Source organism: Scleropages formosus, chromosome 17 (assembly GCF_900964775.1).
Source record: "Scleropages formosus chromosome 17, fSclFor1.1, whole genome shotgun sequence".
Taxonomy (NCBI): Eukaryota; Metazoa; Chordata; class Actinopteri; order Osteoglossiformes; family Osteoglossidae; genus Scleropages; species Scleropages formosus.
In genome coordinates, this window is record NC_041822.1 from 13,033,211 (window position 1) to 13,061,196 (window position 27,986).

The following is a 27,986-nucleotide window of genomic DNA, read 5'->3' on the forward strand; positions in this document are numbered from 1 at the left end:
TGCAGCTCTGTAGCGTAGCCCTTCAAGTCGACGCAGCACCTGAACTCACTCACCTTATTTCACGAAAGGTTCCAGGGTTACTGCAGCCAGAAAGAATATTGCCCCCCCTCCCCCAACACATTATTAGTTACTAAAAATGAGGTGAAAAGCACTCCAGAAACGTGTTTAAGGGGAATATTTCACAAAAAAACGGGCATCTTTAAAGGGCTGCAAATGCGTCTTTCTTCTGAAACCTTGATTGTGTTGGCAGTTCGTGGTGAATCAGATTTAAAGGCTCTGTTGACAAAGCTCCTTGAGCTCGAGTACAAATGCAGCTCGTTTTGAACGTCCGGCGCGGCTCACGACAGACAAAAGGAAGGGGGCGAGCGCAGGCCAGGAAGTGAAAAGACTTCTCACCGAACACACCTCCTCCTGCCACATCCACCTCCAGACATGGACCCTAAAGAGTTTCCAGACCTGCAACTCACTGCTTGAATTATGCTTACGCAAAGTGCGTGGATTTCTCCAAACCGATGGCATTATACACTGGAGCAGCTGTTTCTCAAATTGGATAAACGTGGAATAAATCAGCTGAGGAACCTATTCCATCTCCCCGTGATGGATATCTTGGTGTAAAGCAAATGAGTGAAGTCACTTTAAAAAAAACACATATACATACAGTTTGCTTCTGATGTTCCAGTTTAAATCACTGCATCCCACGATCAATAGAGAGACGACAAGTTTGGATTGATTAGCAAGAGGACGTACGTCGCTCTTGTGAGAAATCACTCACGATCCAGGAGTGATCATTTTTCCCAGAACACCTCCCTGCTGTCACCACAGATATGACTCAACAATCATGCCTTCAGAAAAATGTGTACTCTACTTCTGGGCCAGGTTATAAATGGAGAGAGGAGGGGGGGGGAAGAAAAAAAAAAAAAAAAACCCCCATCTAACGAAGCCTGAATTGAGCCTCCTGTTAAAACAGAACAGAGCGACTATAAGGAGTTAAAGGCTTCGGGGTAAAGATTGAGGCTAACGATGACTGCTGTACCATTTTTACCTCCTTTACCATCCCTATTTGCAGTCTTTGTCAGAGGTCACAAATGACAGGGAAAAAAAAGGTCAGTGAAGAGGCAGAGTTAACATTTGCTGGTTCTCCTTGTTTTCATCCCATCACTGGATGACAGAGTCCAAGTGATGATGGAAGGTCATGAAATAGCGACACAGATCTTGAGCAAAACTCCATCAGCACAAACGTACTGAGACAATACTGATTGATATCCCCATGGCCACGATATGGGGAACAGCGGCTATGTTGCTCATAAAAGTATCCATCGGTGCTATGGGCTTCCAAGGCCACACGCCGAGAGGTTTTTTCCCCACTCGGCCTCTGCTTTCACCGAAATTATTATTAGGAAAATAAGCCATTTTACCTGGTGTTTCAGGTGCAAATCGGGACTAATTGAAATGATCTGATTTCAAAAGACCGGCTCATACGAAAGGTTATAATCTTACCATCAGCTCTATAGCGATTTCATAAAGCACATAGAGACCGTTCACGGTTTCAAATGAAAGCGACGTCTGTCTAAAAACGTCCGAGGCTCCCGGTGTCTCTTTTGAAACCTGAAAAACTGCCGATCGTTATTCAACAAGCGAAACCTTCAATTGGGCTTAATAACATGCCCGGCCAATACATTCAAAAGCACGCGTCACCCCGCAACACTCGTGCGTTAAATGGAGCGGCACAGAGCGTGGCAGTGAATAGGAATTAAGTACTTCATCTAGGTAAAGTGAATGGGAACAAAGGCGGTAGCTGATGGCAAGGTCAGCTGAGGCTCCCATGTTCGTGCCCATCCGTCCTCAGCCAACAAGTGCCTCGGCAGGCAGAGCGCCCGCCAACACAGAGCTGCGTCGGGTTTCATCCGAAATAACGTGGAAAGACATACCGAGGGGTCTCCGGAAAATGTGCGGAATTACAGATGTCAAGATAACTGGCCTCGGGGCAGGCGAAGGGCAAAGAGTGCTCTTGCAGAGGACTGTCGGGGGGAAAAAACTTCTCTCCCTGCCCGTTAAGATCTGCGGCTGCTATACAGCAGGAACATTTAGATTTCAAGCTCTCACGGGAGGAAACATTCAAAGTCCTATTAAAGAAAGAATGCAGACAATATGATTGCGTGGAGGGGAATCTGGCGAAAATGGAGTCGGCGTCCACACCCCGAGAAGCGCAGTGCGGACGGCAAAGGGGAGCGGGTGGCGTAGTGGCGACGACTGCAGCCTTTGGTGCAAAGGTTGCGGGTTTGAATTCCATCTCCTGCTGTAGTGTCTTCGAGAACGAAGGTAGAAACCGCGCCACCAAGAAATGTCCCTGCCGCGTAAGGAGGTAAATCACTGTAAGTTAAGTGCCTGCCAGCTGATGGTGTAACGGTTAGAGGTGCTGCCTTTGGATCAGAAGGCTGCCAGTTCACACCTCACCGCCAGCTGTAGTACCCTTGAGCAAGGTACTTACCCTGGATCGCTCCAGTGAAATTGCCCAGCAGTATAAATGGGTAAATAGTTGCACATGTACGAAGACATGCTCTTACACTGCCCATGTGTCAGTAAGGGCTGCCCTTCCCTACCGCTGTCGATGCTGTATTTAACCACACGTGGTACATGGCCGCCGCTACCACGTTTGACCCCATTCGATCGGGAGCTGGAGCGAAGGGCCAGACCTCAGTGTAAACAGGCTCCGGCGAGACAGTCTGACTAACCAAACACGCAGAGATTGCGGATGGCTAGAGGGCTCCCGCTCGCTTCGGCCTCGAAGCGCCTCGGCGACGGAGGGGCCGGCAGGAGCTGCGGGAGGGCACGCCGTCCCCCGCGGAACCCATTACGCTCCGGTCGGCTCAGAGACGCCGTCCAGCCCGATCTCCGCGGTGGGGAGGGGTAAGGCTGCATAAATGACGCCCCGAGGGAAGCCATTCAGCGGACACAGAGCTATAAAAAGATAGCGGAGAGGAGCGCTGGGGCGTTTGCTGGGAGCAGACCTTCCTGTTACCGTGTTGATTTAGTGGCGCCCCAGCATGCCTTGCGACTCACCCACAGGTATTGAAGCTCGTTCTCCTGTTTCGGGACCGCGCTGCTGCGACACTCGCCTCGGCGATAAGCGGGACCCCGCGGTCGGCTGCTGCCCGCAAAATTATTCAGCCATCAAGGGCCACCTGGAACAAAGAGCACCGCCGGCACCACGAGCTCCGCCCACGCAGCAGCCAACCAGCAGGAGGCGCTCAGAATCGGCGCACTGGATCGCGTGCGTGCACGCGCCACTTCCTTTCGGGCGTACGTATCCAAGCGTTGTTTGTATATGTTTATGCTCGCGTACGTGTGAGAACAGGAGGCGGCCGAGGGCCCCGCGTTCGGCCGAGACGCCGCGGCAGATGACAGATGGCCCCGGGGGAACGAGGCACGCCGTCAGCTTTCTCATTCGCTTCATTACGGCTGTTTGTAAACCAGACATCCCCCTGGCCATCTGGGTGGTGTTCGGCAGCCATAATGTTACGTAACATTACAGCCGCTTCCCTCTCGAACGCGCCATTAGCCTACAGCTGCCGGCAACGTGCCGCCGCCGTGTCCAGAGCCGCCCCGCGCACAAACGAACGCATTTGTGCCAACGGCCCAGGCGTCCGTACGGGGGCCGCGACCCGTACGCCTCCGTTTACATACCGTACCTGCGGGGAGCGGCACGGCAGCACCGGCACTTGGAACCGATGCGCGGAAGCGCGGCCCGTCGCCGGCACGCCTCACGTCTAAGAGCAGGCCGAGCTCCCGAGGAGCAGACGTGCCGCGTTCGCTCCTTTCGAACGAGCCGCTCGATTATATAGTCCTTTCAAGACCAAGCATAAACTAGCGGGGCATTTTATTTATAGTCTTCAGCGGAGTCAGCAGTTCATTAATGTTTGTGGGTTCTTGGCAAGTCCACCAGAGACAAACTTAGAAAAGGATTATAAAGCAGTAGAGAAATAAAAATAATTCCCATTAAAATGTAGTTTCTATTATTGTGCAGCATAGAAATAAACAGCAGCATCTCTTAGGTTCCTAATTAATTTGGGAGTTTAATAATTAACAATCCACAGCTCTGCTGGAGAAAAGGGATGAAAGTCATGTGTGTGTGAGGGTGAGAGAGTGTGTATATCTGTGTTCACCTTCTACTGACCGTCTCCCATAACAACACACAACAGTGGATCACTTTAGGGTACAAAGCAGGGTACAGGGCAGTCTGATACAGGGCCACTAATTCACCTCATTCACGTTTGGAAACTGCAGCCCCTGGAATGAAGTCTCTCTCTTTCTCTCATACACACACCCCGTCTCAGCACAATTCAAACCCACAACAACAAAGGTGTGAGAAGGTGACACACTCAGCCCCACCCCCCCCCAAAAATTTTTATTTATTTATTTATTTATTTATTTATTTTTTTTTTTTTTAAACAAAAGTGCTGTAAACCCTGAGGATTACTTTTCCTTTTGTGTACACACTTTTACTTAAGTGGCTCACACTCCTCTCATTGCTGTGCGTGATGGGTCATTAACCAGCACACAATTTGATCGTTGGCCAAAGTAGTACAACATGCCACTTTCTGGGCATTAAACATTTACCTGACACTTTCCAAAGCAATTTCCAATGGACTCTACGTAGTGTTATCAGCCCACACACCTTATTGACCAGGTGACTTACACTACTTACACTGGGTCACTCATCCGTACATCAGTGGAACACACTCTCTCTGTCACTCACACACTATGGGGGAACCTGAAACGCATGTCTTTGGACTATGGGAGGAAACCAGAGCACCCAGAGGAAACCCACACAGACACAGGGAGAACATGCAAACTCCACACAAACTGTGGGGATCAAACCCATGGCCTCCTGCACCACACAGGCGCTCGTAGACAGCCGCGCTACTTGCTGTGCCACCTGTTTAGTTAAGTAACTTTCACACAGTTGGGTAGTTTTACTGGAGTAATTTAGGGTGCATACCTTTCTTAATGGTACTACAAATGGAGGTGGGACATCACCCTACAACCTTCAGGTCCACAGACAGTAGCCTAACCCACTACACTATCAAGTGCCCTAAAAAGTTGTTAAAAATTATTCCCATGTTCAAATACACTAGCAGCAATATTTAACTGTCAAATATCAAGAATGAGACTGATTAAATACTTAAGGGAGGCGATGAGAGCAAAAAAAAAAAAAAAAAGATACTCAACCCATCAGGCACTGACACATGGGATATGAAACAGTCTTCTGCACCGAACTCCACCAGCTGGTCACGAGAAGGCAATAAGCTGCACTCCACCCCTCTCCCAAGTTCATTTAAACAGCTAAGAACCCCAGCGGTGAGGCTTGTTTTCATTAGTTCAATTAAGGAATTAATTAGTCCAATTAAGGGCTCAAGCGATGAGCGGGAGCGCTAACCGGCCCATACTCCTTGGCCCGGGGCTACCAGTGGACGGCCACGCTCTCGTCATGACTTCAGCGGATAAACCCGCAACAGCGCCCCCCACAGTTCATACAGCACAGAGGAAAAAGAAAAAAAAAAAAAAAAAAACAACAACCTTTGGAAATAATGCAAGGCAAAAAAGAAAAAGAAAAAAAAAAACACACCTTTACACATCTTTGGGAGGGCGCGACACCAGAATCAATTTTATACGAGAACATTTTTATTAATTTACTTTAAAAATTAAACAGAATGCCGACTCGTCAAAGTGACGGCGCGAGGGTCGGATTCCAGCACAGAACCCCGGACTACAAAATATTCACACCTCCAGTCATTAAAATAGCATAAAAAGGCACCAAAAAATGACAAGCGGTAAAAAAATGCTTTTGTGCATGTCAAGAGCATAACTCTGTTAGAGATATAGGCGTTTTTAATGCAACTTATAAATATGTATCGATAAAATAAAGCGGCACACAGCGAAGCGTTCAAGTCTTTAATGAAATGTTAATGCAGCAGTTAAGACAGATGAAAAAGCACCTTTTCCAAGATAAACGTACAAAACAACAGCATGAAAAGCTTATTCACAGGACTACCAGAAAGGCCTTTGACATTTCAGAAACTGACGTCTATTATAGTGGATTCAGCATTTTCAAACAGACGGACCAGTCAAACGTTGGGGGGGGGAGGTTGAACCCAGTCCAGATCTGCTGTGACCCCCCCCAAAAACACTCTGTGTAAATGTCAATTTTGATTCATTTTTAAATAATCATTGTTTAACCAAAACCAGTCAGTACTTTTCTACCCAAAGCTGAGTGTATAAATCTACTTTTGGTGCTGTTTGGAGGAACACCAAGCTGCTGCAACCCTCTCCACGGTAGTGAGTGCTACAACATTTACATGACTGATTAATTACCCTATTCCTCGAGCTAATGTACCATAGTTAACTAAAAAAAAAAAGTTTTCTCTCTAAATCTTTGCTCTATGACATCCATTAACTCCTCTAAACAACACTAACAGTGTGGGAAGATATATATTGCAGCTCAGTGGTGCAACGCATCCATCCCTACTGGTGCTCCTGCAGGAACTCCTTCATATAGGCTGCCAGCACGCCCACGTCCTCCATGGTTACAGCGTTGTACAGCGATACTCTGATACCCCCCACGGACCTGCGGACGACAAAAACACCCCTATAGCAGACGAGCCGAGGCAGCGAACGCATGACCGTCAAGCCGAGACGCTTGGGGACAAAGGGTCAACAAAGTCACATGCAAACAACTTAAGGCAAAGTTCATCATTGCGCCTTTAGAACGGTTCTCAAAGGAGCGACGCTGCTTTTCCACAGTCATAAGACATCGTCTGAAATCGCTTGTCCCACGCGGGGGTCGCGGGGAGCCGGAGCTCAACCCGGCAACACAGGGCGTAAGGCCGGAGGGGGAGGGGACACACCCCGGACGGGACGCCAGTCCATCACAAGACACCCCAAGCGGGACTCGAACCCCAGACCCAGTCAAACCTGCAGTCCCACCACATCCCCACGGTCAAGAGGTAAACAATAAAGTTATTTGAACAGTTTATGCCTAACTGAGGGGCTATCAGACCTCCTTTTTACTGCTGCTGAGGACCTGCAGGTGCATTTAAAAAGACGAGTTGAGAAAGAACACGTCTCAAAGGCCGGAGACACAGAAATGGAGAAGAAAGGAGTCACAGCAGCTTATTGCGCTCAGAAAGGATGCGGGTGCAGCAGGAGGTTACGTATCTAACCACTGATAATCATCAGCAAGCTTTTCCGTACTTTTCTCAAGTTGCGCGCGGCCACGTAAGGCCGTTCCCCCGTCCCACACCCTGATTTACCCTACCGGTGCCCTTTCAGGGAGATCATTCCCAACTTTGAAGCTCCATCCAAGAACTTCTTCTCCAGGGCTTCATCCCCTTCCTTCCCTCCAATACGAAATGGGATGTTCATGCGGCTCCTGCAGCTCATATCCACAGGGCACCTGGTTATGGACGCGGAGAAAAACACTACCAGTTAGTGCCCAGCACGCACGCACGCACGCACACACACACACACACACACACACACACACACACACACACACACACAACTTCATTTCAATTACATTTAAAATTCCAAGGAAACCGCAAGGACTATGTACACAAATCCATGTGAAATCCATGCACTGTTCAGCAGACTACTCCATTCCAGATGGCAGCTTCCAAATTATTTTCATGAATCAGAGCCCTTTAACCACGTCGTGTCAGTTTATAAGGGGGAGAAACGAATAATAAGTGGGAAACGAGCAGGTGACTGGACCGTGCTGAAGGGGAACGCCCCCAAGTTCGGTCAGGGGAGACCAAGACACGGTCTCCTACCCCCAAGCAGAAGACTCGTGAATGCAACACCCAACGTTACACAACGTTCAAAGTCTGCTTTTATAAGCGCGTGCTTCTGGTCCGTAAGTAAAGCCAAGCGGCTTCTGAAGCCAGGCGGACGTAAGCGCTGGTCTCTGGAGTCCAGCGATCCCCAGGAAACTCACACGTAGAAACCGCCGGACCCATTAATGATGTCGTAAATCATGTTCGACTTCTGCTTGTTGAGTCTCTCCATGGCCGCGGTGCCACCGTTGTTCTTGATCCACTCCAAAACCAGACTCATGATGTAGATGCTGAAAGAGGAACAAAACAGTCAGCGGTTCAGCGCTACCAAGCTGTGCTCAAGGGGTCCAGTCTGTTTGTATAATTTAAAATTACATTTAAAACCCATTTAAATTTATACAATTTTAAAATAATCTATTAAGATTAACAGCTAGGAGACAGCTGGTAGCATAGTGGTTCGAGCTGTTGCCTTTGGATGCAAAGGTTAAAGGTTTGATTCCCACCTCCAGCTGTAGTACCCTTGAGCAAGGCGTACACACACACACACACACACACACACGAGTCTGAAACCGCTTGTCCCAAGCAGGGTTGCAGCAAACCGGAGCCTAACCTGGCAACACAGGGTGCAAGGCTGGAGGGGGAGAGAACACACCCAGGACAGTCCGTCCTTGAGCGAGGCACTTACCCTAAGTTACTCCAGTAAAATCACCCAGGTGTATAAATGGGTGAATAAGTAGCTTACCACTGTAAGTTACTCTGGGGAAAAATGACAGCTATGTAAATTATGTGATCATTTACATTCATTTGTTCAGCTTTCAGCAAAGGCAGTTTACAACGTTGTGTTACTATACAGTGCAATTTCACAATGACCTACACATTTATATGGCCCTCTGTTCTTACCGTATCAATTCAGCCCGAGTACCTTGATCGTGGGTACGACAGCCGGAGCAGGGATTCAAACCTGAGTCCACTGATTGCAAGGTGGCAGCGCCACACACTGCCCTCTTATTTTCTAAATCAGTTATATCTTTGGTCTTTAATTTATTCACTACTTGTTGATTCTGAATTAAGTATGAGGGCACAGTGAGTAGCGCTGTTGTTGGCACCTGGGTGGTGCGAAAGGACGTGGGTTCGATCCCCGCTCAGTCTGCGTGGGGTTTACACGTTGACTGCGTGGGTTTACTCCGGGTGCTCTGGTTTCCTCCCACAGTCCAAAGACCTGCTGGTCAGGTTCAGCTGTAGTGTGTGAGTGACAGAGAGAGTGTGTTCCACTCATGCATGGATGAGTGACCCATTGTAAGTAGTGTATCTAGCAGTGTAAGTCACCGCGGTGAATAAGGGGTGTGGGCTCATAACACTACATAGAGTTCGTTGGAAGTCGTTTTGGAGAAAAGTGTCTCGTAAACGTAAAAAAAGTGAACAAAAACACCACGTCTCCCATGTGATCACTCCGCAGACGACACACACATGCTGATGGGTGTGTGGCCCAGTGCACATACATGTTATGCAGAGCGCTCTCTAGCCATCTTAACCTTTCCAGCGTGGCCAGACACGCACGGCACCCGAGTCCGGAACGGGTTTTGTACCACAGCGAGTTGCAGAGGTCGATGGTAGCGAAGCGGGACTGCACCTGAAGCAGGGAGGGGTGTTGTACAGAGAGCCGTTCCCTGCCTGAACTTCGTAGTCCAGAACGATGGGACACTCCTTCCGTGCCTTGCCCAGCAGGTCTTCCCGCACGACGACCACAGTCACCCCCGCGCAGCCCACGTTCTTCTGCGCCCCAGCGAAGATCAGCCCGAACTGCAGGCCACGCAAGCACACTGAGCTCAAGCGAACAAGGTTTAGGACACAAGTTATACACAGAGGTATCTGAATGTATAGTTCAGGAATACTCACTGGGGTTTGCAAAATGAAGAGTCAACCACTTGACCGAAGAATCTTGACACAGCTTTTATATATATAATATATACAGACTATATACATACTGTATATATATATACACACACACACACACATTTTCAGAACCGCTCATCCCATACGGGGTCACGGGGAACCGGAGTCTACCCGGTAACACAGGGCGTAAGGCCGGAGGGGGAGGGGACACACCCAGGACGGGATGCCAGTCCGCCGCAAGGCACCCCAAGTGGGACTCGAACCCCAGACCCACCGGAGAGGAGGACTGTGGTCCAACCCACTGCGCCACCGCACCCCTTATATACACACACACACACACACACACACACACACACACACACACACACACACACACACACACACACACACACACACACACACACACACACACACACACTGTAGTAACAGATTTACCCAAAATCAACATGCTTAGGCTACAGTTTTACTCTTGATCTACTTACAAAGCAATTTTTTCCCCCACTCATTCCACTGAGGTCACCGAGTCAAGAGTACCATAGAGTAAAAGCAGGGCTGTGGAGTCGGTGCACAAAACCTTAAGACTCCGACTCCAGTAACCCAATAATTGCTTCCGACTCTGACTCCGCGGCACCGAGTAAAAACCCCAGTCTTTAACTACCGTGCATTCTTCTACCCTCAATAGGTGCAGCTATTCAAAATGACACGCGGCCACGGCGGGCGAGACGGCGTCCGATACCTGCGACACATCGACGGGTCTTGACAGGAAGTTGGATGACATGTCGCTGACGAGGACGACGCCCCCGGCGTCGGGTACGAAGTCGAACTCCACGCCGTGCACCGTCTCGTTGCAGCAGTAATAGACGTAGGAAGCCGAGGGGTTCGGGGTCCAGCTGCCGGGGTCGGGAATCTCTGCAAGATGAACCATTGGGTCACGCTGACACCACGTGACAAACGGCGACTTCCCGTTTTCCGGATGACCTTTCGGCCAAACGCCGAGCGGACTTACTTGTGTAACTGCCCAGTTTGGGGTGTATAACGTTCACCTTGCCGTATTTCTCCGCTTCCTTCGCTGCCTTGGCGGACCAGGTGCCCGTGACCAGGTAGTCCGCACACCGGTCCTCCTTCAGACCTATCAGGTTGAGGGGCACGGCACTGAACTGCGCCGTGCCACCACCGTGCAGGAACATCACCTTGTAGTTCTCCGGAATGTTCCTGTCCACAGGGAGGGGGATAAAATACACGCGTTCATAAATTAAAGGTCCCCCGCAGACTTTTTTTCTCCTCCGTCTTAAAAGGCGAATCGGCGAGAGCTCTCTCCTGCAACCTCGCCATTATAGCTGAGACTATCCTTTCATCTGCCGGTGGACATGCGGTGAAGAAACTTATGGTCGTGTTAGACTGACCCACACTTTCCTGGCTTATTTCTGCCTACTTTCTTAGTGTTGTGACCAATTTACGCTCAGATCCGAGTAAACATCTCCTAATACAAATTTCACCGAGTGTCCAATTCCCATGCCAAATACAAAGCCTTTCAGGAAAAAAAAAAAAATAAAAAAAAAATCACCAGTCTTCACAAAAGCTAAATTAACTGCTCAGATCTGAGACACACTGGGACTGGGAGGAAGCAGCCACGGCCATCTGCGATGAGGACGAATCCTCAACCTCCGCGGCGCTGGGGGAGCAGGATGCTTGCGGCAGTACCAAGTCTTCGAGATCTGGTGCAGGCGGACACGGAGACGAGTTCAGGAGACGGTTAAGACATCCAGGTGAACCTCCGCGACGGTTCAACTTCAGATGTAACGCCGGGAGGGAACGGGAGGCCCTCCGCCACCGGAGGATCCGTCAAAGAGACAGAGACGCAAACTCCCCTCATCAGCACTTCGCTGACCGCGACGGCTAACCGTCCTCACGGCTCATTAGGCAGCAGTGGAAAAACACAGGGAGCCAAGAGCACGGAGCCCATGACCCCAGCGACAGCGCAAAGCCCTTCCGTCACAGCAGCTGCTGCTGCTGCTGCGAAGGACCCGCACGCGCAGCCACGGGTGCGTGGGTGCGTGCGTGCGTGCGTGAGAGAAAGTGCCGGAAATTCATAAACGTCTACTCACAGAAGTTCGCGCAGAAGGTTTTCCGTCGTGTTGATAATTTTTGCAAAATCCAACGACCGGTGGCTCATTTCTAAACGAACACAATATTTTCAGAGGTAAATTTGAGAGAGAAACCACAAAATACATTTGTTCTTCTTAGTCGTTCCACTCAGTGTAACGATAAAGCACGTATAACTCACCCAGAACGCTAATGCCGATGCCGTTGTAGTCCAACAGCTCCCTTTGTGCCTCAAAAAGAACCTATTAGACATTTTAAAAAGTACAAATGTTAACAGATCTTTAAAAAAATCCCTTTGTGGCATAACCCTGCAAAGTCTTTTGCTATAAGAATCTTAGTATACACACGTAAGGCGTTTTGCAGAAAAGCCTGAGCAAACTGAGTCAGTAAGTGAATAAATTAATAAATGAACTAATGAACGAATACTATTATTAATAAATAATACAGTAAGTATAATCTGAATGAGCTCGGGGGCGCCCCCTAGCGCCCATCTCGTTGAAACGCCGCTGAAGGGAAAACCGCGCTTCTAAGCTGAACGAACGGCTGATGCAACCAGTATCCTGCAGGATTTCTCTCTCTCTCTCTCTCTCTCTCTCTCTCTCTCACACACACACACACATACACACACACACACACACACACACACACACACGCGCAGTTCAAGTCAAAGCTGCTGGACTTTTTCCCTCAACGGTCAACCCTGCACAGAAAAACAGATCGATGATTTGATTACTAATTAGGCAGAATTATTACGACTACCGATAAGCGCCCGTACGCACAGTGTCAGTCAGTGACAATAAGTTTATGTAAACTTAGTTCACAATGAGCTACAAAAACTTTTAACGAATAATATAATTCTGCAACCAGTCACCAGTTCGTATTAACGCCTGCACGACAGCGAAAACCTTACGGACTGCGGAAGTTTTGCAGGTCCTGCGCCAAAATTGATCGTCCGTTTCTTTTCCATGCTGCTCTCCGACTCACGGCGCTTCTCTTCACCGTACTTCGACGAGTGTCTGTTGCTTCAGTGCTATGCCGGCGCCAACTCCCGATTTGATTGGCTACCCTCACGCATCTCTTTGTATTGTTAAACGAATGATTGGGTGCGCCGAGTTTTGGGGGCCTGCGATTGGCTGGCGGTTCGGACTCGTCAAACGCGACCCAGAGAAGTGAGGAAATCTGAAGAAGTATTGCATCCCACCGCGTCTTGTTTTTGGGGAAACCTGGAAAGACTTTTGGGTTTAGGAAAAGGGACGAAAACGCGACGGGTCCCGAATGGAACAGGAATGCATTTCCAAAACACTGATTTATTGCGCATTCACAAATAAAGATTGATCCTATAAACAAAACGTTGTTATACTGGTAACATCAATAGAAATCACAGACTACAGGTGCTTCTCGACTTACGACGACAATCTGAGTTTTAAAGAAAACCTTAACACTTTATTACAACAACCATAAGGATATATAGTGAATAGGCCTTTGTTATATTTTCATTAATTTCACACATTATTAAAGTTACAATATAATATTTTCATGCTGCACTACTGCCTTTTCTGTATCACCAGAACAGTGACGTTTTTGCTTGCTAGTCACTGTACAAGAAGCAACGTGAGTGGAATCGCAAACCAAACATTCTGTAAATAAAACAATACGTTTGGAGCAAAAGGCAGTTGTTGACGAAGCCGCTCGCCGAGTCCATAAGAAAAGTGGATGCTTCCGCGGTAGCTATGCAGGCTGATCGGCTGCAGCATTGTACCGCCGAAAAGGTGGAGCGCGTCTTCATAGAAGGTAGACCCGAAATTGGGACTCGAAAACCAAACAACAAAGTTGACTGGACAGTTGTCACAAAGTTGAGAACTACCGGTATTGTGTATAATGACTACAGTGAAGTTACAACACACCAGTCTTGAAATAGACTCAAGGCAAGGCTTCGGTAATCAGCTGTAATTTCAGTCAATTTAGTTACTCTAGGGATGAAACAATGACAGATCAACGTGATCTTACAGGAAACAGCTCACCTCCAAGAATCTTTAACAAAAAAAAAAAAAAAAAAAAAACCCAACCAACCACATGGTTTCTAGTTAATCAGTACATTGTTAGATCTGTCAAAAGTGGCATTATAGTCAGTTGACATGGAAAAATGTCACCTGCCCAAGTTCTGAAATGCCACCTTTGTCACTGTACAGTAATTAAATGTACAGAACTATGAAATGAAGAACACATGTACACACCTTCTACCACTGGTTCCGTGTGTATCTCCCTATTCCCAGTCTAAAAGGTGTGTTCAGGAGGAATTTGTGAGAAGAGCTCAGTAGGGTCAGGTTAATTCATTCTGCATGTACAAATAAATGTAGTAAATTCATTCAGTTAATACAACACTTTTAAAAAGATTTTAATCAATACAAAATGTAAAAAAGAGGTACAAATATGTAATGCACTAGAGTGACATTAAGGCGTCCCATGGAGCTCGCAGTATGTCACAGAGAGAATGTGGATCACAGAAAGCACTGTCTGTTGATAATTTCAGTCCGTGATATGACAAGGAGAGAAGAGGGTGCGACTGCTCCGAAATGGCTCTTCTTCCAACCTTCCTGAACGTTGACAAGGATGCAAGATTCTTATCACTACTGCATATTACGTGTTTCAGTTTTTGTTTTTTTACTGCCATAGAACCCAAAGCAGAATTTCCAATTTAACTGAAAGCTTTAAATCTGAATGTTTCAATTTTGTAACACAAAAACCAAAAAGAATATTAATCTACATGCCCTTCAAGAGCAATGAATTCAGTAACCTTGCTCAAACATTTTCTGGATAAATTTTTAAAAAGGTATTTTTACTTGCACCATAGGGTTTCAGTTATTATGCAGTTAACACAAATCCTATGATTTTTAATAATTTAAAAAAAGGCAGACAGGACTTGAACCCTGCAAGGCATTTAATCAAAATCCCAAACAAGGTTGAATAATTAGGAGCTGAGCTGGAATGAAATGGAGCATCCATTGCAAAAGGTGAGAGCTGAATTGGAGGAGCCATAGTACATGGAATTGTTTCAAAACGTTGTGTTTCACACATTTATACAATATCCGCCATATGTATGTTAAAAAAAAAAAAAAAAAAAAACCACAATCCTGCCAAGAAAAAAACTACAGCATTTCCTTCATAGCCTGATAGATCGCTACATCATCAAAAAATGTTCATCAGAACCCACACTGTCCTGCTTTCTTAAGGAACAGATCTGTTCCAACACCTCTGATGCAGACAATGGCTTTTCCTCGGAACCAGACAGCTGAGACCTGCGCTGTTCTCCTCTGGAACCTAAGGATTCACTTCTCTCCCTGGACCTCCTGGAGGTTTCCTCAAGGGAACCATTATCGTGGGAATTGCTCCCATGAGAGCCTTTGCCACAGGATTCATCTTTGGAGCCTGATGCCAAATGTGCTGCTGTGCAGAGAGGAGATGGACCTCTCTGCTGAACAAACTCTTCTGCTACAGATGCTGGCCAACAGCTTCTTGAGGTGATGACCTGCCCAGCAGAGTATTCCTCTGGAAGTCCATCACTGTGGACAATGGAGCCGTTTGGCCGGTTTCCTGATGGAGCCTGAAGCCCATTTCTAGCCTGCAAGAAGTATAATACCATACAGGTCAGCAGAACAATGTAGCATAAGACAATGGATGAATTTCAAAAACAAAACATGTTTTGGATCACCCATGTCACATTCTACAGTACAACTCATAAGGTAAATGTTTCAGTCTTGGACACCACACCTAATTCATTATTGATCAGGAGACTATAAGGGCACAGCTCCTGCAGCACTTGAATTTAAGGCACCTAGTAGTCATCATAAACCTTACTGGTACAAGATAAGCCATTGGATTTGTGTCTACAGGTACAAAACTTTAAAAAAAAAAAAAAAAAAACCTTTTTGAGGGGGTCAAATACATTACATTTATTCATTTAGCTGACAGTTTTCTCTAAAGCAACTTACAATTACTTACCCATTTATACAGCTGGGTCACTTTACTGGAGCAACTTAAGGGAAGTACAAGGGTACTACAGCTGGAGGTGGGATTTGAACCTGTGGCCTTTGGGTCCAAAGGCAGCAGCTCTAACCACTACACCAGTACACTAAATGTATTGCTACGTGTCTGCAGGACATGTGAACAGGGCTTTGCAAAATACAGGACCTCCTCATGTCTGTATAATTTCTCCTTCAACTCTATGCAAGTAATTAGACAGATAATCATTTTTTTTCTTTTTCATGTTTAGAATAATGCTCACATGCTGCTGCTGTTTGGCGACATCAGCTTGGTTTGTGACTAAGCAGCAAATCCAATAGTTTGGGCCATTCTTTTTTCCTCCATTCACCCAAGTGTTTTGGGAGCAATACTGACATTTTTCCTGTAATAAACTTTAAAGCTAGACACAGTTTGATTACTGTATCCCTAAAGAGTCTTCCTACAAGTAAGAAGCCACAGCAGGTCATCCATTAGTAACCTTGCAGCTATAAATGTTGTAGTCATTTGTAGTTAATATCTAACATGATCCACTGCTGACGACTCTTCTACCATATCCCTCAGCTATGGAATGAAACTAATATTCTAGTTTTACGCTGTGATTTAAGAAAACCCCACCATCACCATTTGGAACTCTGAAACGGGATGTACTTACTGATGATGCATATCCTGCCAATTCATCCACCTCCTCAGCACTACCTCTACCCAGCGTGGAGGTGAGCTGTGGTCTGGTTAGTGTTCCAAAGTCTGCCTGGTCAACCCCAGCTATGGAAGCAAGTTCACCAAGCCTATCAAAAACGAATGCACAAAGTTAATAACCATACCCGCTGAAGCATGTGGGACACATCTGTCAACACTATGAACAGCTCATGAAGTGTTTTATCCAATGTGCCAAGCCAGAGACTCCCTTATGTCTCCACACAAAGCCTTTCTAGCAGGTACCAGGGTATCTTAGTCATGTATCACAAAAATGACACTTTATCAAATTTTATTTAGCTGACAATTGTTGAAAGTGACTTACAAATGTTATGTGTGTACAGCAAGCTGTTTACTATTATGTGCCCATTCATACAGCAGGGTATTTTTATTGGAGCAATTCAGGGTAGGCATCTTGCTCTAGGGTGCTAGTAGAGGGGCATTGGGTTCAGCTTTTAAAGCAGTGGCATCAATCACTGCAGTACCTGCTGTTCCACATAAAACAAATACACAATGTCGGAACAAGTAAACATTACAAAAATAGTCAGCCTTAAATCAAAACACACACACACACACACACACACACACACACACACACACACACACACACACACACACACACACACACAGCCTGAAACTGCTTGTCCCAAGTGGGGTCGTGGCAACACAGAGTGCAAGGCTGGAGGGGGAGGGGGAAACACCCAGGACAGGACGCCAGTCCATCACAAGGCACCCTTAGCAGGACTCAATATGTTGCTAAAAAGGGAACGCTGATTCAGTCCATTGGTTAACAATTACTCAAGACACTCAGCTAACACTAATCTCCTTTTACATCTATCCATATGCAGAGTGTGCTGCTACAGAGGTCCCCAGTGGCATTTCCACTACATTGCCCTGTTGCAATGTGACACTGCTGCTTTAGTCTAATCCACCTCCATACAGGAGACCTCCAGTACAGACATGTCCTGCTACTGGCTCAGATCACACAGCCAAACCACCAGTCAGGGAGCGCAAAATCATGCCCTGGCTGACTGCCATTGCTTGGCTGAAAACACAAAAGATCATGGGGAGGGTCTGTAGTTTAGCATGCACGAGACGAGACACTCTTGTTTAAATGTGCTTGCTTCTCTTTTAGTATGCAAGACACGAATTTGTTTCAATATGCTCTGCATAACTGAATCTGGGTCAGGGGGAGATAAAGGCTCTCTGTTTTTGTCCCGTCACCGAAAACTCATCAGCTCCCCCTTTCTCCACAGTTAGGAAGGGAGGTTTGAGGGGGTGGCTGATTCGGGGGGTCACGAGATAATCAGGAAGTTCTTTCAGGACACTTATCCATTACCGTGTTAAAGAGGGAAAGAGTGAACGCTATGAGGTTAATCTGCATCGAGACAAAGTCTCAGATGTTGAAAACACACAGAGGGCCAGAGGTTGTACCATCTCAGCTGCTTTTGCAGAACCAAAAGAAACCACCATAAACAGCAGACAATCATGTGTCAGAAACCATCCATGCTACAGTGTGCCCAAAAATCAACTCAATGAAGAAGTCACAATGTACACATTCAAATCACACAGTTTCCTTCCACATGACCAATCCCACATAATGGAGCCTTGGAAGAGATGTCACCAACAACTCCCCAATTACCATGGGGTTACTTGCACTACAAATTCAAAATCTCAGATGCTGTAGAACTAATTACATGACCTAATTATCAGATTTTAAACTGAACATAATTGGAGCTTTTATTATCTTGTAATTCTTTATAGGACAATCTGGGAAGATCTGTACCAGGAGACACTACAGAAAAATAAGTACAATATGATTATTTTTCAGTGAGTTGCCCCTTGACTCCAGAATGCTTAGTACATTTACATTTATTCATTTAGCTGACACTTTTCTCCAAAGCGACTTAATGTTAAGGTTACAATGATCACAATCTTACAGTTATTTACCCATTTATACAGCTGGGTGATTTTACTGGAGCAATTTAGGGTAAGTACCTTGCTCAAGGGTACTACAAGCTGGAGGTAGGGATCAAACCTGCGACCTTTAGATTCAAAGGCAGCAGCTCTAACCACTATGCTACCCGCTCTCTTAGTAAGTGTTAATAGATGACTGTGCATGGTTAGGACAGCACCCCAGCTTATGGCTTACCCAGCATCTTTCAGGAGATCCAAGAAGGCATGGAACTTTCTGAAGGATGCCTCAATGCACTCCAGCACAGCGTCATCCTCCAGGGCACTAGAAGTGCTGTGCTGGGTTTGCATTGCCTCCGTCAAAGACATGTTTATGTTCCTCAGTCGCTTGTTCTCCAGCTCCAACTGGTGAGCAGCAAAACAGGTGGGTTACACTACAGTTGCCTAATTATCTGAAAACTTGTCAATGCTAATGAACTTCTGTAGGTTACAGAGACAAAAAGAGAAAGTGCAAAAATGTGGCCGAACTGGCAGCAGAAATATGTGTCCCATTGTTTTATACACGGATGAATCGGGTTTGTCCAATATGCTAGTCACTGTCATGACCTGACACGCTACAAGAAAAATCACCATTCTTATGAAATATGTAAGTTACAACACCCTCTTAACAGACATGTTGTCTATACAGAAGTCCTACTGTATGCACTACTTACCCCCATATGCAGCACTACTTTAGTGTCTTTTGTTGCAAATTAGGATCAAGTTCATAACAAAAAATACCTCAACCAGGCAGGCGTCAGCTGTCAGTCTTGCCTTTCGCTCTTCTGCCAGTCTCAATCGGTACTCCTCCAGCTCCACCTGCCCACCACATAAACAAATCACTTAGTACAAGCTCACAGGTAGACACAACATAGGCTTATATGGAACTGTTGTAATACAGCTCAATGCACATATATCTTATTGACAGATTTAAATCAAATATAACTTTAAAAAGAGGAGGAAGGTGGCTACCACACAAAGAAAATCTGAACAGTAGGGATATTAAGAAAAATTAAAAAGGATGTTCATATGTAAGTGTGCTACACCATTTTACGCATTAATTCGGAACAGATTCAAAACAATACATTCCTTCTTTTTGCAACGCATTTACATGATAGCTAACAAGACTTTGTGACCTGCAATCGTTTGTACTGGTGTACGGTGATCTTCTCCTGGGGCGCCAACACAGGGGTCTGTCTGGGACTCTCGGCTTCTTCTGATTCAGACTCTGTTTCTACAGTAATTTTTACACAGCTGGCTCCCTGGGGGGGGGGGAGATGCAAATTGCAGCAGTGGATTAACAGCTGAAGAGTTTTGGATCAACTATAGGCTATGTATAAGCGACTAGTAACAAGGTATATATTTTTCACAGGTGTGCGAGACAGAACTTATGTGCAAATTATGAGTAATGGTCAAGTACAAGAACCAAGACAAGGTTGGTTGTAGGCCTAACTCTGACGGGGTTGAGCAAGATACTATAGTACTTCATATGAATAGCTTTTCTTCATTTAAAAAAAATTTTAAAAGTTAAAATGTGCAAACTCCCATTGGTAAACACATTAATGTACATAACATTACTAATGAAAATTTTAGTTAAATAAGCTGGAGAATATGGATAAATTCTTAATTTACCTGTGAGAATCTGGTTTATTGATGTCAAGCTCCAAGAGTAAAATTTTTACACCGAGCAGGGAAAGACCTTAATGTTTCCTGTGTACACTTATGAACAGCAAATATTCTACATTTATTACTCACTCAGCAACAAAACAACTGAGGCAGACAGCGACCCACCTGAAAGGAAGGTTCTGCAGTGCCAGCAGCCTGAGGAATACCCCTTGAAGGAGAGAAGTCAGAGCACTTTCATTACTCCAGTCAGCTTGTATAAACATAGCATGCTCCCAGTGACCTGTTCTCACCTTTGCCTGCCAGCACGTGCTGCTGTGCGCCAAGGAATGTGCCTTGTGGGGCCTGGGTGCAATGACTGAGTGACGCAAGGACTCCATCTGCCACTCAGAGATGTCCTCCGAGACCCTGAAAAGGAAGCTTGTTCAAGTGAGAGATGCACTTTGACATTTGTTTATTTAGCAGATGCTTTTCTCCGAATTGACTTCCAATGAACTGTATGTAGTGTTCTGAGCCCACACATCTTATTTACCAAGGTAACTTACACTACTTACAATGGGTCACTCATCCATACATCAGTGGAACACACTCTCTGTGTCACTCACACACTATGGGTGAACCTGAACGGCATGTCTTTGCATTTACTACACTGAAATTTCTTTGAGGGGATCATTTCTAGTCATTTGGGAGAAAGTATCCGCTAACTGAATTAAGTAATATTTAAATAAATGATAGAAAGGCATGCAATAATGGATGTTCTAGGAGCTCACCAAGGCAGAGACAATGTGGTCAGCTAGCTGACAACTCAACAAGATGCTTTCATTCAGCAGAACCAACCATTTAGGCAGATTATCGTCTCCAAATAACTGAGACAACGATTCATAAAAATAAAGATCCCTAGCTGAACAACTTGAAGAAATTAGAATTTCACCATAATGCCAATAAGTAATAAGAGCATCTCAGAAGTGGATAAGCTAAATAAAATAAGGAAAGGGGGAGGGGAAACTATAGTTACTGGTTTTACTAGGAAGATTAAGTGTTCAGTAAACATTTCTGAAGTGTGACAATTTCGGTGTCCATGAATGGCACTTGGCAGTACCAGCTTCATCGAAGCACCTATTTTGAAGGTTGGTTTCCCTCGCCCTACATTTGGAGAAATTCTGGTCGGCCTCTCTCTTGAGGATTTCTGGGCATCTTTTGATGACGGCAACATGATCCAGGAGTACTAAAATTTAAATATATTCTTTAAGTGGCAATACAATGAGACAAAGAAAATTAAAAAAATCAATACAACCATAGCACAGGATGTTCAGTCACTGTTCTACTTGGGACAGAATGATTCCCCCACCTCCCCAATGGCAACTCATATCCACAGTACAAAATAGTGATTGTTACAGCATATATGAAGTTATATTTTTCATAAAATGTTGCATGTGAGAATAACTGTAAATGTGGGAGAGTAAAAGGTAGTAGAAAGCATGTGGTGTTGAACCAACCTGAGAACTGTTTTCATCTGTGTTCAGGAGAACTTTTTCAATCACTGCCTTTATGAGGGAGTTGTCTGATGACAAAATAAAACTAGTTAGTAAGAAAGAACCAATTGTATTCATTCTTTATGCCAGGTTTCCTCCAAATGAATGCTACCCATCACATTATTGAACTAGAGCAGTCTAGCAAGTTTGTCTTCAAAGATTTATTATTAAAAACTCTGGATAATTACTGAGACATTGTTAGTGGTCAGTGAGCCCCCACAAAGCTTTTATCAAATATCACCCTAACTTCAATGTTTTCTTCCCATTTATTTAAAAAAAAGCTACTTATCACTACACATCATTTATATACACACATCATATAAAATGACGTATATGATGATAATAAAGCAACAGCAATAATTTCAGTACAAGTGAGATCAAAGTTTATTGTAATTTCTTTGAAAATTAAATTTTGCCTATTGATCTACTTTAAGTTGACCAATAAAAGGTTTCTTATATAAAAGGAAAACAGATGCCCGAACTTCAAGTCTGTAACATGGGTTGCCAAAACTGCACCCAGAGAACCAAATTCATCTGGGACTGTCAATAACTAAACATTTCAATATAACATGAATTGAAAATTTTATGTGGAAGACAAGTAACTGAGGAGCTCACCTACAAGAGGGTTCTTTCTGATGTCTAAAACAGTAATGGTGGTGTTGGACTCCAGAGCCTCTAGTAGAGCCTTAGCCCCCACATTGGAAAGGCCACATTTCTGAATGTCTAATGCTGTCAAAATACCAACATATAATTCATACACAGATATTAACATTAGAGGCACCTGGAGGATTAAAATCACAGCTCGGCATTTACTTGTGACTTTAAAGCAAAAATTAAACTATTAAGATTAGACAGTTACAACTTCATATGCTGTAACATTTAACATGGGGAAGAGTGAAAAATCTACACTGTACAAATGTAAATTTCAAACATATTTGAACAACTGGGAAAAAAACTGTTCAGATCTAATATGAAGATAATATAAATTTCTGAAATAAGCAATACAAAACACCTTCCCCTGCCAATACATAAATGCATCTTTAACTGCAAAGTGCAAACCCTGTGCATGTTTCCTGATTCCTGCAAATATGAAATCATATCTGATTACAATGCTTGCTTGTAACCACCTGACCTTTGACCCACAGGTCCTCCGCCAGCTCCTGGGCAAGGACAGCAGCTCCTCGGTCTCCAATCAGCATGTTGCAGCTCAAAGTGATCCTGCGAAGGCCACTCATGCTCTCCAGTTGTGGTTTTCTGTACCGCAGACTCTCGGCCCATGCCACGCTGTGTCTCCGCATGGCCTGGTGCTGTCAGAGGAAGAGGACACACACTGGGTCTCAGGGCAGACTGGCATAGCAGGACACTGCTCGTGCATTGATATGCAACATCACAAAAGGAGCCTGAAATCAGAGAGATTTCTGATGTGACCTAAAGGATAAACCCTCTTTCCCTAAAGCAGTGCACTACCATCCAAGCTTACAATCAGCTCTTAAATTAAGATTACTGGGTTACAGGGCATCATTTTAAGACTGAAGGTGACTGTAAAGGATCTGGGTACATTAAAGTCTCATTATCTTCATCAAGAGCATAAGGAGTTCACTGGGCATAAGAGACCAGGTACCACTGCCGGCTATATGACAGATTTCAAAGACAGGTGTCGGCATCAGAAAGCAGTGACAAAGGCCAGCTGTATACCTTGATGATGTTAGCCATGTGTTCTGCCCCACGCCACGTTAGGTTGCAACCCGTAAAATCCACCGTCTTGATCGAGGTAGAGTATTTCACACTTTGGCAGATTGCTTAACATAAGGGGGGGGGAATCTGAAAAACCGCTGACCCAGACATCTTTTAAGACCACATGGAAAAATACCATGAAAAAGTATGTTCACACATCACAGCACAATTACATTTTATTCACTTACTTTCCAATCCCTCATCAGCTATAGGGCAGTAGGCCAGTGAAAGGTGTTCTAAAGATTCACTTTTTGCTAAACCCTGAAAATAGAAAGTAAGGGCAAATAAATAAGGACGGAAAAAAACTATTTTGAAATTCATTTAGTCCTTGAAAGAGATAATTAAGTTAGGGTTACTTGTTAAGTTTGAACATAAAAATCAGACAGTATGTTTCCCCAGCTCTTCTTCAGCAGTTGCCAGGTATGAAGGGCATTTGCAGGCTACTTTGCATTCACTCTTTTGTTCAGCTGTTCGACATCACCACTGCGCACCTGTACTCAAACTTTTGACTGGCACCGCAGGTTCTGTCCAGGCTATACACTGATTTCACAAAGCTGACAAATTTCATCCCAGACCAAAAACCACAGTTTGGAACACTGCTCATTGCAAATGTCAAGGCAGAAATATATTCCAAGTTGTTTCACTATAAAAGCAGCTACAACAGCTACATCTTTGGATGAATCTAAAACAGCCTGAACATATGACACTCAAGTACCTTAGTAAGAATAATTAGATCTCGAGGCCTCAGAGGCAGTCCATAAAGCTGGAGAGTTCGGAGACTCGGCGAGATGCTGAGGCACTCTCGAATGGCCTTGCACAGCTGGAATGTCATGTCCTTTGAACGAAAGGCTGGGATCCGCTTCCTAAAGGATAATTTGTGCCGGTCTACAAAAACAAGAGGAGCAACATGAGTCAATCTTCCCCTCAAACACGCATTAAATCCCCACTGTTCGGAAAACAATACATCTTATCAAAAGCTTATAAAAGACAACATGTATAACTGATGCATTACTGACTCAAAACACAATGACAGGAATTGCAGGCAATAATCAGGAAAAGAGTGCTTATGACACCATACACACATGCACAAACACTAGTGTAATTATGCATATGTACTAGTAATGTTCCTTTGAGAAGAGTAAACAACAGCCCTGTGCTTTCTGCACCCTAGCAGTACCAACCTGGTTCTCCGAAAGCAGGCTGATAGGAACTTCTAATTGCCACATGGTGCAGATGTTTGTTAATGGCCAAGGCATGTAGTATTGGCGTCCAGTCTGCCAGTTTGAGTCGATCTCCACTGAAGTCCAGCACACCCTGGTTGACAGTGGCTTTGACCGCTGCAACTGGGAGCGTATCTTGCAAAGCACAAGCATAGTCATAGTAGGACTTGAAATCCAGAGCTCCCCTTCTTCGAATCTGGACCGAGTCTAACATTGTGGACCTGGAATAACAGTGGAGCAAAGCAATATATTATAACTGTTTTGTAGTGCTATTATAAATTCCATTTAGAACATCATAACAGCTTCAAACTGGTGTTTTGATGCTTTCTAACACAAAGAGCAGCTCAATTTTAGCTAACAGTAACTGTCTATGTTAGAACTAAATGGCTTTCCAATCAGGCAACTAGTGAGCAATATACAGTAGACCCCAGCTGTGCACAACTCCGCTGATAACTGCTATAGGAACACTGATTTCAAAGCTTTGTTGATGTTAAAAGAAGCACAGGCTAAGTAACCAAACAACAAAAATAAGCAAAAACCCTATTTCCCCCCCAGCACAAGCTCCTTACTCACAAAAGCTGCTAGTACATTATCACATGGCATGGAGGGTTGTGGTGGTCCGGAGCCTATTCCGGAAGCATGGGGGTGTGAGAATGGGTACATCTTAAGACAGACAAGGTGCACATTTCTCTTCTCTCCATAACACACAATACACAGAGTCTGCGAAAGTTAAATTAATTCGCTCCCCTAGCTCAGAATTCAGTCTCGCTGATTTCGCTCGCGCTGCATAATCACAGCTCCGGAATCAACATGCGAGGAAACTGCGCATGCGTGAAATAATTCTGTGAGGGAGGGGCAAAATCTTCACTACACACTGTCGTCAACACAATAGCAGGAGAAGCACAAAACTTGGCACAAAACCGAGCTCTACACATTCGTTCGAGGTGGTATTTCTTTACTGGCATATTATGAAAATGGAAATGCACTAACGTAACGGCCGCCACACAAGTGAAACTTACGTAAGTAAACGTAACATAAACTCTCGCTGACTCGTTTAACTTAAGTTCTCCCGGCGCTAGTAGTAGTAGTAGTAGTAATATTCTGTTATAATACGCTTCTGTCCGCACAACTTCCACATTCCACGGGCTCGTCTGTGAGATAAACCGTTGAAAAACATAATGATGACCGTTAACGTGAGCCCTACCACAAGGGATCGCTTCTTGGCTCCTCCGTGTCACCTTTCCTCGGCGTTCGCTGTTTCCCTGGTTTCGTGCCGCTGCCGTTTTGAAAATGGCAACGCTCTGGCCCCGCCCCAAAATCTCCCATCGGCCTTTGCCAGCGCTTCGCGCGCCCTCATTTCCGTGCTCTATTTACGCGAACGCCCCCTGTGGGAAGAAAAAGCCGCGAAGGTGCGGCGCTGCCCTTCACCTCACGTCAGGGTTCTTCTTTTCTTCAGACACCCGAGCGCAACTCTCGATGTCTTTTGTTATGATACTGGTCACCGTCCTCCGCCCTCCAAATTACACGATTCAGATTTGGGGAAAACAACTTTGACTTTGAACTTTGCTGGATTTTTCAGTGTGAAAAGTGTGTTTGAGTCTTAAAAGCGCACAACGACCCCCAGAGTAAACTAATCAGTTTATGATCACGGGCCAAGACATGTCCCTTGTGCAGTCCTGTCAACTGGACAAGTGAAAAAAAATATATTAAATGGTTCCAGAGTAAATAAACTTATAATAAATAAATGTACATAGCAAAGATAGCTGACATTCTTCTGTTAAAATGAATATACAGTGTCTTCTGAGACAGTTGTAGCACGATGCAATTGTGAATACAGCAAGGTTTTAGATTGGTAATTTAAAATTCGCAAGATAAGCTGAAAGTAAAGATTTCAGTCAATGCACCTGAAAGACAAATGGCTTTGTTTGAGTCTTGTGAAGATTCAAAATGCCAACAAATATTACAGAAGCACTTGAAGCTGAGTAATCAATCTGCTGCCTCAGCCAGTGTACAAGGTGTTTGCTTCTTACATACAAAACCGTTTTCTACATGTGCTCATAACTGTAGTTATATGTGGAGTTCCGCAAGGTTCAGTGTTGGGACCAGTAATGTTCTCTCATTACTCGCTAGGACAAGAGAGGCTCATACAAACGCATACAGTTGTTTTGCATTCCTACGCTGATGCACATTCATCAACGCAATCACTGTCTGTCACAACTGTATAAATAATTTCTTGAGATCAAAAACTGAACGCATGAAAACGATCGACATCCGACCCTGACGAAAAACAAATAGGGTTGCTTGATGACAATAGGGAGTACAAGAACTTATTTTATAAGCTTTAATTTAAAATGTTTAAAATTTACCTTTACAGAATAAGCTTGGAAAGTTAGTATCTCTTCTTTTTAACAAAAACTGAAAGCTATGTCTAGAAAATGCTTCTTGAATAATAACAATATTGCAGAATTAAGGGCGTTTCTAATTGTTCAAGCTACAGAAAAGATTTGTCCGCAGCAAACTCCATCCCAATAACATTTTATTCTCAAAGATCCAAACACCATTCCAGCATCTTCAGAAGAAATCTACAATGCTGCAGCATGGATCAGAAAAGTGAGTGATCCTTGAACAGCTCTTATGTCCCTCAATCACATTCCTGTAAAGCTTAAGAAAGATTTTACATTTAGCAGATGTTTTAATCCAAAGGGACTTCTAATGAATTCTATGTAGTGTTACTAGCCCACACACCTTATTCACCAAGCCAAGGTGACTTACACTGCTAGATACACTACTTACACTGGGTCACTCATCCATACATCAGTAGAACACACTTTCTATGTCACTCGCACACTATGGCTGAACCTGAACAGCATGTCTTTGGACTGTGGGAGGAAACCCATGCAGACACAAGGAGAACATGCAGACTTCACACAGACTGAGCAGGGATCATTTTACATTCATAGTAGTTCTTATTTACAAGGTTCTAAAAGGCCCAGACTATTTATTAGAACTCATTAATACACAAAAGCTGGAGCACTATCATTGCTCACAAGGAGCGAGGGTTTCTTAATAAATTTCTTTCCTCAGGGAAACCTTTGGTTTCAGAGACTCCAGTTGTGCAACCGTCAACCAGCCAGCCTTAGGGATGCCCCATCACTGAATATACTCCAATCCCGACAAGAAGCCCACTGCTTAAGGTTCATTTCTTCTATAGCATACTTTCAGTAAAGTTGCTGGTACTCCTCTGCATACTGCTGTCTGTTCATCTGTCTACGTACTTGTACCTGGCACTGTCCATATATCTGTTATGTATAGTAAAAATATCTATGTGTTTGTTCTAACCTATCTTCTGATTTCCTTCCACACCATTATATCCAGAGTACACT

The 27,986-nt window shown here is 44.8% G+C and overlaps 2 protein-coding genes and 1 long non-coding RNA gene across 3 annotated transcripts; 1 reads left to right on the plus strand and 2 right to left on the minus strand.

Annotated features, from left to right (window-relative positions):
- Positions 1 to 6,415: 6,415 nt before the first annotated feature.
- Positions 6,416 to 12,871, minus strand: psat1 (phosphoserine aminotransferase 1). Its single transcript, XM_018759034.2, has 9 exons — positions 12,739 to 12,871; positions 12,010 to 12,070; positions 11,831 to 11,900; positions 10,732 to 10,937; positions 10,462 to 10,634; positions 9,463 to 9,632; positions 7,994 to 8,122; positions 7,316 to 7,453; positions 6,416 to 6,625 (listed from the first exon to the last, which is right to left on the minus strand). Exons 1-9 carry the CDS (start codon positions 12,793 to 12,795, stop codon positions 6,523 to 6,525), a joined length of 1,107 nt encoding a protein of 368 aa, XP_018614550.2. The 5' UTR covers positions 12,796 to 12,871; the 3' UTR covers positions 6,416 to 6,522.
- Positions 12,872 to 14,289: 1,418 nt separating this feature from the next.
- cep78 (centrosomal protein 78) lies at positions 14,290 to 25,909 on the minus strand. The gene is made up of 16 exons (XM_018758957.2): positions 25,808 to 25,909; positions 24,565 to 24,824; positions 24,099 to 24,268; positions 23,572 to 23,644; positions 23,345 to 23,448; positions 22,782 to 22,956; positions 22,265 to 22,378; positions 21,614 to 21,678; positions 21,234 to 21,342; positions 20,411 to 20,525; positions 20,286 to 20,328; positions 19,631 to 19,756; positions 19,236 to 19,313; positions 18,694 to 18,860; positions 16,501 to 16,633; positions 14,290 to 15,447 (listed from the first exon to the last, which is right to left on the minus strand). Exons 2-16 carry the CDS (start codon positions 24,815 to 24,817, stop codon positions 15,007 to 15,009), a joined length of 2,166 nt encoding a protein of 721 aa, XP_018614473.2. The 5' UTR covers positions 24,818 to 24,824; positions 25,808 to 25,909; the 3' UTR covers positions 14,290 to 15,006.
- LOC108938408 (uncharacterized) lies at positions 25,511 to 27,958 on the plus strand. Its single transcript, XR_001966417.1, has 3 exons — positions 25,511 to 25,622; positions 27,152 to 27,213; positions 27,688 to 27,958. It is a non-coding gene; the product is annotated as an uncharacterized LOC108938408 (long non-coding RNA).
- Positions 27,959 to 27,986: the final 28 nt, after the last annotated feature.

Bases quoted from the DNA above. Each gene is read 5' to 3' on its own strand.
- psat1 (XM_018759034.2), bottom strand. From the start codon at position 12,795: ATGGAAAAGAAACGGACGATCAATTTTGGCGCAGGACCTGCAAAACTT. The intron at 12,071-12,738 runs GTAAGGTTTTCG...AATGTCTAATAG, and splicing joins CTGCAAAACTTCCGCAGTCC to GTTCTTTTTGAGGCACAAAG. The intron at 7,454-7,993 runs GTGAGTTTCCTG...GTCCATAACCAG, and splicing joins GGGTCCGGCGGTTTCTACGT to GTGCCCTGTGGATATGAGCT.
- cep78 (XM_018758957.2), bottom strand. From the start codon at position 24,817: ATGTTAGACTCGGTCCAGATTCGAAGAAGGGGAGCTCTGGATTTCAAG. The intron at 21,679-22,264 runs GTGAGCTCCTCA...TTTTGTCATCAG, and splicing joins CAGAAAGAACCCTCTTGTAG to ACAACTCCCTCATAAAGGCA. The intron at 19,757-20,285 runs GTGGGTCGCTGT...CCCCCCCCCCAG, and splicing joins CTGCAGAACCTTCCTTTCAG to GGAGCCAGCTGTGTAAAAAT.